Genomic DNA, 11,436 nt, shown 5'->3' on the forward strand with positions numbered 1-11,436 from the left:
TTGGTCAGCAAATTTACTGGCTTTACAGAAACGGCAGAAAGATAAAAGTGTGATCTGTAGAGGAGTTCAGCACAAACCTGGAGACCTGTGTGGTCCAACTGTACTACGTGAATGGCTAAAATCAACTCAGAAATATCTAGAAGGGCGCTGATACAGCACATGCCCCACCGTGAACAACGCATCCATCCATCATCTTGGGCTTATCCTTATCAAGTCAGTGATTCTCAAAACCAAACTGATGACTGCTTCCTTCATCTGTGCTTAAATTTCATACAAATCAGCTTCATATTTGTTATGTAATCTTTAAGGATATTAATATCTCTGAAGCCACTACTACAGTGTAATAAAGGTGTGATAGGAGAAAAAAAAAGCTTTTTTTTTCTTCTTTTACTGGACTTGTTAACTGTCAGCTACTGCTGGAGGTTTCAAATCAACAGTGGTGATCAAAGAGGCTTCTTTCAGCTGCTCCCTTTAGGGGTCGCCACAACGACCATCTCTTCCATCTCCCATCCCTTGCAATCTCTGTTACACCGACAGCCGGTTCTGCATGTCGTCCTTCACTACATCCACAAACCTCCTCTGTTGTCTTCTTCCATGTTCAACATTTTTTTCTCCAATATATTCCCAATTTCACATGCTCAAACCATCTCATCGGTACAAGTACACATCTAGTCAGTACACTTCTTTTGAGTTCTTATGAGCCTTCATTATATATGCCACATGCTTTTTTCCATGATGAGAAGCCATAAAGCAACTATTATGTAGTGTTGTTTTCTAGTTCAAAGGAAGGCTTCTCCCAGAAGATTACAATATGTTTATTAGCCGCTTCGTTAAAGTTGGGGTTGGTGAAGCCTCACACGTTTGCTTTTCTGCCTTTTTTTTAATTTTTGCAACACTATGAGTTACAGAAACTGAGATCAACATGCATGTCTGGGTGAGATCTAAAGTGACCTCCCCTTAGCCTCAGTTTACTCATTTAACAATAAAACAAGCAGCTGATTTTGTTTTGAAAGAAGATCACAACTCAAAGTCTCTTACTGCCAAGCAAACAGGAGCTGATCTCATGAAGAAAAAGTTGCATTTTACTGCTTGAAGCACTACTGGATCTTTTTATGATTTACTACTGCAGGTTGTTACAGTTCATCTCCTGACGAAGGAAAAATATGCTCTGAATAGAGCACCTGACCTGAATCAAACTTATAACCATGCATGCAAGTCGACACAGCGTCTGATATTTTCAAAAATGGAAGAAAATAAACAAAGTATTGTGTACAGGACTTATTATTTTTTTGTTATTGAAAACAAAACAGCAATACAATGTGTTACTACTGTACTTTATAAACACGAAAATCTGACCTCAAAACCCCACAGGGTTCAGAACCATTGTGTTTTCAATGGGACAGTCGTGTGCTGACTTTCCCCCCAGGTTATTAAAGTCGCTTTGAAAATCACAGCTGAACTCTAAAGCATAAACATCCATCTGAGATGTTGGAAATGGGATTTAGGACCTCACTAACAAAACACAAACATTAACACGGTATTATTTTGCCTAACATCATGATACTAAGTGCAGGAAGACCGTGAGTACGTGTAAATGCACATTTGGCATGGCTTAGTTTGTAAAGAGAGTGGCTTCTTGTTGACATGGTTTATTTAATGCCACATTCATGTGGCTGATGGCACGACCGCAGGGTTTCTGACTTATTCAATGGCACTTGACACATCTTAAGCTTGCCTTGTCAACCATCTGCAGTACATTGTGTCTTTAATAACAGACAATAGAAAAAAGGCTTTAGTACAGATACAGAGTGATGTATCAATAAAATCTCCTGTTGTAATATGAAACTATGCCATGTTAAATTGTTATGAAGCTTCAGTAAGCTACATCAATGTTAAATGACAAGTTTTCATAAACAACTGGTCTCCATACAGTTACTTTAGTGAGTCTGTTTGTTCATTTTTTTTGGCCACTGCCAAAAATGCATTTCTCTCTTGAGTAAAGTATATCCCTAAAATATATTTTCATACAACAACCCTGATCATTTGGTTGGTGTTTTTGGTATCGAGGTAAAAACCATATTATAATTCTCTCCTGAGAGTAAAAATATCATGGTTTAATGTCAGGGATCATTTAAGGAGTCAGGCGAATCCACTGCTGTGATATTTGTATCTGCTAATATTGACCACGGGTCTACAGGCAGAGACTGACTGCAGTGCTGCCTGCAGACTGCAGCAGCCTCCTCAACGACCACCTCAAGGAATAAAACAAAGAAAAAACTACATGCGCAGATATAATTCAGCACCCATAGGATTGGCTTAATAAACTGGAGTCCCCAGACACCGCATGACAACCCTAAAGGCCCCCTTTGTCCATGCCCCAATGTGTCAAAGGAATTTTGGAAGCACAAGGGGACAGGCACTATATTAGTTTGGTACCTTTAACCCCCTAAGAGCTGTGGTGACCGTCTTCCTACCTCTTTGCTCTCCAATGCTTTTGTTTTTATAGATTCCCCCAAGTCTTGGCACCAAAATCCATTTGCATTTTATCAAGAAAACGTCCCTCTTTGGACTTTTCAAAACATGCGTTTAGTGTTGAGAACATCACCTGCAATGCACATTTTCAAAATGATACAAACACATACCACTATCACAGTGGTTTAGATCTGATTTAACGTTTTAGTGAGGATGTTTTAGTATCAGTCGAGCGCTGCGAGGATCATAATATCACAGATGAAACAGCAGGTTGGCTGCTTTCATAAGATGCTGCCTGAAACCACCTCTGTGACTTCAAGGCTGGGATTTCCCCTTATTTCTACACACACACACACACTGTGCACTGGCATAACACAATAATAGCAGACATGCTACCTGTTGGTATTTTCACCCTGCTGCAGGCAACAAGGCTAACGTTGTTTCCATCTGCTGTGACAAAAAAAACATTCAATAACGAAAAACACAGATGCTGTGACACTACCACTGTAAATAAACACAAGAGCGAATTAAGCTTCTGTTGCAATAATTAATACTATTAATTAGAGAGACGCACACGTTCGTTCTTTATTTAAAACAAATCCTTTTAGGTTAGGAATGATGGAGCTCACTGAAAATCTAGGTCACATAAAGATCTATGAAAGGATGCAAAAGGTGTGTTTTACCCCCCTCTCCCAGCCACCATCCGAGAATATACCAACTAATACCAGTTGATTCTGCACCAGCCCCTGAGACTGGGAAACTTGAAAGACAGGTAGGTCAGCCCGGAGGGGGGCAGTGGATCTCGCAAGCATTCCTGATTTTCCCCCGGTGTAGTGGAAAACGGTATTACTAACTGCGTTCAAAAAGCTCCCTAATTAAACTGCCAAGTACACCGAAGAGCATACAGAGATCTCTTCACGTGGAAATATGATTAGATAAACATTAACATATATCCTGTGAATTTCGGATATAAGAACCACCTCACAGTTTGTTTCGACTAACTAAAATTATTAATTGTGTACCTGGTGTTCGCCAACTCCCACCGCTCTGCGTGAAGTAAATCAGCGGTTCGGGATAACAAGACTGTCGTGGCTAAAGTTAAATTTACATTTACATTAGTTCTTTTTTTGCATTTTATGTGTGTGCCGAATAGCAGACAGGTTGTGAAAAATCCCTATAACATGTTGAGTCACGTTCTCCCATGACTCCAAACAGCCACACGCCAAGGCACTTTTAAAATATCGGATTTTAGAAGGAGCTCAGCTTGACAAGAATCCTCTCCAGATCCTTACCTCCTTGATTTTAGCCCGTCTCTCCCTGGTTTCTGGGTCCTGGGGTTCTAGTCCTGTCGCCCCTGGCGGGCGGTGGTACTCTATGAAAGGTAAATTATTGCCATCCTTCGCACCTTTACCCATGCTCTCCTTTGTAACTTTCGCTTTATCAGCTAGAATGTCATTTTGTATCACGTCGGGAAGTTTTTGTAGAGTATCCTTAGCCTCTAACAGAGCCTTTTCGTGGTCTTTCTTGATTTTTGCCAGGAGCCTGTCGTCGTTTCCAGCCGAACCCGCGTCGCTGCTGTCCGGACCGGTGTGGGTGTTCGTTTCGACCGCGGAGGAATGAAAGAAAACTCCGCTGAGCAGCTTGGAGGAGTCCGGAAGGAAGAAAATTGCCCCGAAACACAGGGTTATAAAAGCGCTGAACACTAATAACAAAATAAATTTCTCTGTCAACCTGAAAGAAGTCGGGCTGGCAGACTTCCTATTCGGGGTCGCGGTAAAAGGCAGAAGAGTTGCAACTGGCATTTTCCCCTCTTCCTTTAACAACTCAAACAACACACAAAAAACGATTTCAAATGGGAGATTTAACTAGAGTCGGGCTCAGCTTCGGCTTATTCCGTTCAGAAATCCATCTCCGAGTGATACGAGCCGTGTCAGATGGAAAACAACAGCGATAAAATCTCCTGTGAAAAGTTCTGCCGTGAAGCTTGTGTCCATACCGGAGACTCGCTGCAGATAGAGCGAGTCCAACGGCTCACACAGGAAGCCACGGTAGATGGGCGTGACTGAAAGGCGCGATGACCTAATCACGTTCGTCCCTGTGAGTGGTGGGAGCTCTGATGTGGGCGTGTCCTAATAACTGCGTGGTATAAAGCCGCTGACAGCCTCGGAAACCGTCATTTCTCACTAAGCGGGGAGAGAGTTTGAGTGGAATGTAACACACGGGAATTTGAGCTTGTTACTTTCCTAAGCAATATACACAAAAGTAGGATTTATTAGACGAAATTCTCCACCATCTCTCCGAGATACAGACAAGTAGGTATGGTATTGAATGAGGAATTTTAAGAATTACCTGAAAGCATCATAAAATGCCTAAGCGCCTCTCTGCACCCACCTCACTACCAACAGCAATGCATAAATGCAACACAACAATGATTAGCTAATAACATCACATACAAAACAACAACAACAATAAAACACCAATACATTTGTACTTTTATTTCTTCAAACATGTTAACGGAGCACATTACTTGTAGTAATAGTTTATTATTGTTGTATTAGCAGTTTTGCATTACAAAGTAAAGTTAAATACTACTTTTGCCACAAGCTAAATTCCTCACTGGCTCATTTGTAAGTCTAGTCCTCTCTAACAAATGAGAAAAGCATATCATGTGACTTTCTGTCTGAACTTCAGTCATGTGATCCGTTAATTTTCACAGGTTTGGGGGGATTGAGGGTGGGCAAAACAATAGCGGCTTTAGGCCCATTAAGACAGATGATGTGGAAAAACCTTATTGACTTTTATGTTTAAAAACCCTAGAATCTCATGTTCTGCATGCCAAAGGAATATATAATCAAAGACAAACATTCATCTTCTCAAGAAAGACTGGCTGGTGTGAACCATGATAACAACCGTCACAGGGCCTTGGTGTTTCTGGTGTATGATAAGACAACAAATGAAGGAACTGCCTAAGAGTGAATGTCCTGCAAAGATCACACCAGGGGTGCAATATGTGACGAAGGTGAAAGAGCTGAAAAGGAGGCCAGGAGAAACAGGAAACACCTGCGGAAATGTCTGCAACCTGCTAAAATCTTTGTTCATGTGTCAACTTTAGGACACGTGAACACCATGGGTGTTAATGGAAAGGTACCTCAAAGGAAACAACTGGTCACTAAAAAAATAGAACATGCCCCCGTGTCTTAAATGACCTTGATGCTCATCTAGAAAACATAATTCTTAGTAAAAATCCACAGTGCTTGCAGGGAAAAGGCACTACACACAAACACAAAGCTTCACAGAGGGAGCATCATGGTTTGGAAATAGTTTGTATCCCTTCTATTATTGAGGAAACAATGAATTCAAGAATACATCAAGTAATCGTTCAGGACAATACATAGCTTCGGTCCATGACTTAAAACCTAATGAAAAGACTCAAAGCACAGAGGTAAATCAGAGCAGTGGAAAGTAGTGGAAAATGAAGTCAGAGCACTGACCTTGAGATGCTCTGCCATGACCTGAATAGGGCTATTCAACCAAGACTTTCCTCCAATGTTGATGCACTAAGGCTTTTGGAGGAAGTGGTGGTCTACATTTCCTTTTGATTGTTGTGCAAGGCTTATAAGCAGCTACAGGAAACATCAGATGGTGACAGACACTATTAAAAAAGGCTGCTAACAGGAAACACAATATAAGAACAATGAAGCCACTGTAGAAGTGCTATAAACGCCAGCTGCTCTTTATGGCCATTTGAGGCTGTTCCAAAAGGGTCAGTCCTCATAGATTCCGATTTTTTCCCGTAATGTCAAAATGTTTAAAATCTGGTGAAAGAATTTTTTTATTAGATTTATTTATTTATTTATTTTACAAATCACTTTCTTAGATTGTCAAGGCTAATGAGCTGTTTGTTAAGACATGGCCACATTTCGTTCCAGAAAATGAAGATGGTTGTCATTATAAAAGCTAAAACGGAGGCTTCAGAACACAGAGTTTACTAACAAGAGGGAAATATCACAGTCACTACATCCATCTTTTATATCAGTCTATTGAGCTGACTTGTTTTTTCCAACGCGCTGCGATAGATTATTCAGCGTTGTAACAAAGACATGAAAAGTACAACCTTTTACGTGTTAATCAGTCAGATTGTTTTCTCTGTTATTGTGACCTGTGTGAATCTTTTGTAATTACCAAGTCTTCTGAACTGATCACTCATAAAACGTGGTCTGATCTTTAGAGAGTTGCAGCTATAGAGAGAAAAATGCCAGACTTGTTTATGCAGAAGTGCAGCGAGTGACGCGCCTCATAATACACAGCTGACAGCCATTGAAAACCTCATATAATACATTTGTGCAGGGTACTGATTATTATTCATAGGCTTAACAAATTGGATAAAACCTCAGTCCCGCGATGCTCAAGAACATGCACACATGCATGATTGCACACATAGATTTTTACTGATGAGATCCATGATCTTTGTTAGTCCGTTTTTGAATGTGAGAGATAAATGGCAATCATTTCAATTGTCTCCACTGCATACTCGTAATGGCTTGAGGAACCAGACGGTTATAAAACATGCAATTTAACCTTAAATGGGACTGGAATTAGCTACAGCTAAGAGCATATTTTATGAAAGAGAGAACTGAAATAATCTATTTTGGATTTCTTCTCTGTTACTGATGTGTGTGCACCTGATTTCAAACTGAAAAGTTCATCTTACTTGCTGGTTGATAAAAGCTTACATTTCTGTACATATCTGACAAATTATTGTCACGCCAATAGGAATCACAGAGCTTGAGAAGTGGAAACTGTCTGGATCGAAATCTTTGTTAGTATATACCATACTTCACCTGTGGAGAGATGGAGAGTCTAATCTGGGGATGACAGATGTTTGCTGCCATTTTGAAATTCCAATGCTGGGATGACAACTTGTCTAAATGATGACACACGTCCGTATGATTACTTTCTCTCTCCAAGATTCAAGCAGAAAATTAAATCTTAGATGAAATGCGCAACATCTCAATATTGAACTAAGACTCTCTTGTGGAAACGGTTTTGACAACTGACAGTCTTTACTCCGTCACTGCGCGAAGGTTGTCTTTAGCCTTTTCAGTCGCATTTGCATTTGTATTTTTTGATAATGTATGTATCAAAGAAACAACAGCTTCCCAGTGCTGCTGTGGTTTTCTAGGTGAGGAGGAACAAGTAATCCTTTGTTGTGAGGCTGGTTTAACTTGTAGAGAAGCGTTGGAGGATAAACCCACTTTTAAGGCTCACTCAAAGAAAAAGTCCTCTCTGTACAATCCTACGCAATTAGATCTTAAAGGTCCCTAAGAGTTATTTTAGAAATGAAGAGTTGTACTTAGTTTTTTGTACTCATTTTCCTTTAACCCCATGGGGAAAGCTGTTCACGTCGACCTTTACATGGCAATTACAAATAGGACGAGGGGCATTTTTTTGTAGTCTGCAATATTTCTCATTTCACATCATAAACTATTGTGACAGCATGTCAACACTGGAGGCAAGCACTCTACTAAATCTACTGATGTCAGCAGTCCCGCATAATAAAAATCAAAAATAATCAGCTGTAACCCCACTCGGAGAAAGTGAGAAATCTTTTGTATACATATTTTAAGTTCATATGATATGTTAGATGCGTCTCAAAGGAGATAAACACACGAAGCCTTCAAACCAACAATAACTGCGTGTCATTCTTACTGCGCCGCAATGAATTATCGTGTTTGGTAGACATCGGTTTTGAATTTTTATGCAGGAATGAGGCCTTCGCTCCTTTATCGTGATTGATGGGAGAATGAAATTTATTTATCTAAGTCTGCAGGGGTGGAACTGAACCCTGTGAATGTTATGTTGGATCACCTGCTTTAGTGGACTACTATCATAGAAGATAATATACTCAACAAAATTAACAGAGAAATCTATGGTACAGTATATCACCAATAGCTCATCTTAGGATTCTTGTAGCAATCATGTTTCTTTCTTTTAATTTCACATCAGGCAAAGAAATTCCGATTCCTCGAGTTGGATCTGGTCTGATGTTTTCAGGCCACTTTTTTTTCCTAACTTAAATAACAAGGTTGGGTTTCTTTAGTCAGCGTTTTCCTGAATTTATATAAGCCAGAACTTGTTTTTGTCGTTAGGGTATAAAAAACAGCCACTTCATGGTTATATACGTGGGTGGATCCCTACAAATACGTGCAAGTAAAAGAGTGGAGTAAAAATTGCTGAAATTGTGACTAAATTCAGACATATTAATGCTGTGAAATTTTCACAGATGCAGTATAGGGTCAAAGCAACCATTATAATCAACATCACTATCGTTCCAGTAGTGTTGCAGTGTCTGCTAGTATCCCAGCACACACTGCAACATCCTGTAACCAGCACATCCTTCTTGGTTCAAAGAGCAACAGACACATCTGAATTGTTATCTGTCCATCAGCTGGACCGACAAAGAGGGTGGTGTTCACACACCCAAACTTCTTTTCTTTGAAGGGGGAAGACAGGCCAGGTATCTACAAACATCAATCGAAATCAGATTACAACCCATTATTTTGTAACTTTTCTAGAGAGGTGAGCAGCACATGATCCAGGGAAGGATGGATGACTGAATGCACTGGGTTTGCCCCCACCCACTGAAACACAAGGAACACACTCCTGCAATTGCAGAGGAGATGCAGAAAACAAAGGCAGGGCCAGTGCAAGAGGACAAAGTGGTAACAATAAAAAGACAAATAGGGCTGCATAATTGTCTTCTGTTTCTCATTTTTAGACAATAACTTTTTTCACTTTCCCACTCGGTGTGCACTCCAGTTCATCTCCCTACTATGGATTTCTCAAATGTACACTTTTTTTTTGTTGCCTGTCCTGTTTGGATCTTTAGCCATCAGAATTGTTGTCTGAAGGGCAAGAAAGATGCCAAGCGGATCTACTTTACCAATTGAATTATCATGGCCTTGCCATATTGGTCCATTTGATTGACCTTTATTATAATTATGTATTTATTTGATTTGATTTTTGGTTGTTACAGACGGGACATAACTGGGGGATAGGACAAGGAGAAAGAATGAAAGAAATAGAGGGAGAGAAAGAAAAATAGAGGGGAGAAGAGATGGTGAGAAAGGGGGGAAGAAAAAAAAGAAAAACAAACAAAACACCAGGATCACCTGTATGGAGATAAAAAAAAAAACACAGAAGAGAAAAAAACCAAAAAAGAGCAACATAATAAATACAACACCATCACAATAAACTAGCTAACAGTAGATAACAGTAGATACTAAATATTACATGTTATTGTGCAGCACGCAAGATCGACAGTAGTAGTTTGTGTCTGTGAACACCTGTGTGGATCAGCACGCTTGTATTCAAAGGTTTCTCCATGTAACGATCTGCTATGTATGCTTTTTAAAACATAATCTGCTGATTACATACTTGGTTACACTGTAAAGTTTCTTCACACCCAAACAAGGGTAACTAAAACCACATTAAAATACACTGAAATACATTTTAGTTTGTCTATCCATGAATTTCCTTAATCGCTTCTCTTATCCAGTTGCTTAAAACCCACAGTGCCCACTTTTAGTTCACAGAACTAAAAGCAACAACTAGACTTTTAAAAAAAACAACCTGAAATAATATTTTGTGTTTGCAAAACGTGCCATAATAAAACTCAGGAAATATTCATTCATAAACATTGATTATTACAGTAGTGTATTGGAGTGTCTAAATGGTTGCGAGTCAACTGGTTTCACAGCGTGGAAGTCAGGAAGTGGATCCCAGTGCAGGAATCAGGAGACAGGACTTGAACTCAAAAAATGCTTTTAATGCTGAACTCACTTAAAGCAAAACATATGCTGAATGGGGAATTTAACTGTCATGTTCGGAGGCAATAAGACACAGGGTTCTCAAGCACGAACCGCTTTTTATTGAATTGTAGCAGCAGTGTACGTTGCTACACATATACACACCGGTCTCCTAGCGACCTCTAGTGCCTGCCCTCATGGTAGCCTTACTAGGACAACATAAACAGATTTCACAACATCTCCCCCTTTAACAAAGGTACTTTAAACATAAAACAGTGTTGTCAGAACGCAGGACATCACGGGGGTAGACTACCCTCAGTCCTGATAAGGGATTATTCTGCCCTTAGAACATAGAAAGGAGATAGTCCTCAGTCTCTGAATCTGAGAGGTACTTTAATCTCCCGCCCCCTGGAAGTCACTCTCACAGGTGTGGTAGGGTGGAGAGGAGACCCCGGGACAGGGATTGGCAATGTCTGCCTTACTGGTGGTTCTTGGGAAGCAGCCGGCCCTTTATTTGGAGTAGTCGGTGTAGCTGGAACAGTGCTCTGCTGCTGCTCCTCAGGATCAGCGGTGCCTGGGACAGGCTGAAGGTGTCGTCTGTTGCCGCGAGTCACGTTCCCATTCGCCATCTCCACCAAGTAGGATCTCGGCTCCTTAGACTTACTGATGACCTTAGCTGGAGTTGTCCACCCCTTTTCCCCGTCAAGCTTCACTACAACATCCTGGCCTGGGAGAAGCTCAGGAAGTGGACGAGCTGAATGTCTGCAGTTGTAGAAGAATCTGTAAGAATCCTTAGCTGCAGCATCTCTTTGGCACACCGTGTCCCTATTGACTGGACTGGGCAGCAATGTCTTTTCGAGTACTGGGACGGTGGTGCGGATTTGACGTCCTGTCATAAGTTGAGCTGGGCTTGCACCGGTTGCTGCAATTGGTGTAGAGCGGTAACTCATTAAGGCTAAGCAGGGGTCAGGCTGTTTGAGAATGTACTTGGCCGTTTGGACAGCTCTTTCAGCAGCTCCATTTGACTGGGGGTAATGAGGGCTCGACGTAGTGTGGGTGAAGCCATAACTCAGTTTGAAGTCTTGGAACTCTGATGATGTGAACTGCGTCCCATTATCACTGACCAGTTCTAACGGGATGCCCCATCTAACGAACA

General features: G+C 40.8%; 1 protein-coding gene across 1 annotated transcript in view; it reads right to left on the reverse strand.

Annotated features, from left to right (window-relative positions):
* The window catches only part of man1a1 (mannosidase, alpha, class 1A, member 1), a 154,564-nt gene extending 150,059 nt beyond the window's left edge, over positions 1-4,505 (reverse strand). The window contains exon 1 of the mRNA XM_005930472.3: positions 3,765-4,505. Within this exon, the coding sequence (XP_005930534.1) occupies positions 3,765-4,274 (510 nt within the window). The 5' untranslated portion in view covers positions 4,275-4,505. The remainder of the gene's footprint in view (positions 1-3,764) is intronic.
* Positions 4,506-11,436: the final 6,931 nt, after the last annotated feature.

This window comes from Haplochromis burtoni, unplaced genomic scaffold (genome assembly GCF_018398535.1).
Source record: "Haplochromis burtoni strain Fernald_Lab_line unplaced genomic scaffold, NCSU_Asbu1 Contig_93, whole genome shotgun sequence".
NCBI lineage: Eukaryota > Metazoa > Chordata > Actinopteri > Cichliformes > Cichlidae > Haplochromis > Haplochromis burtoni.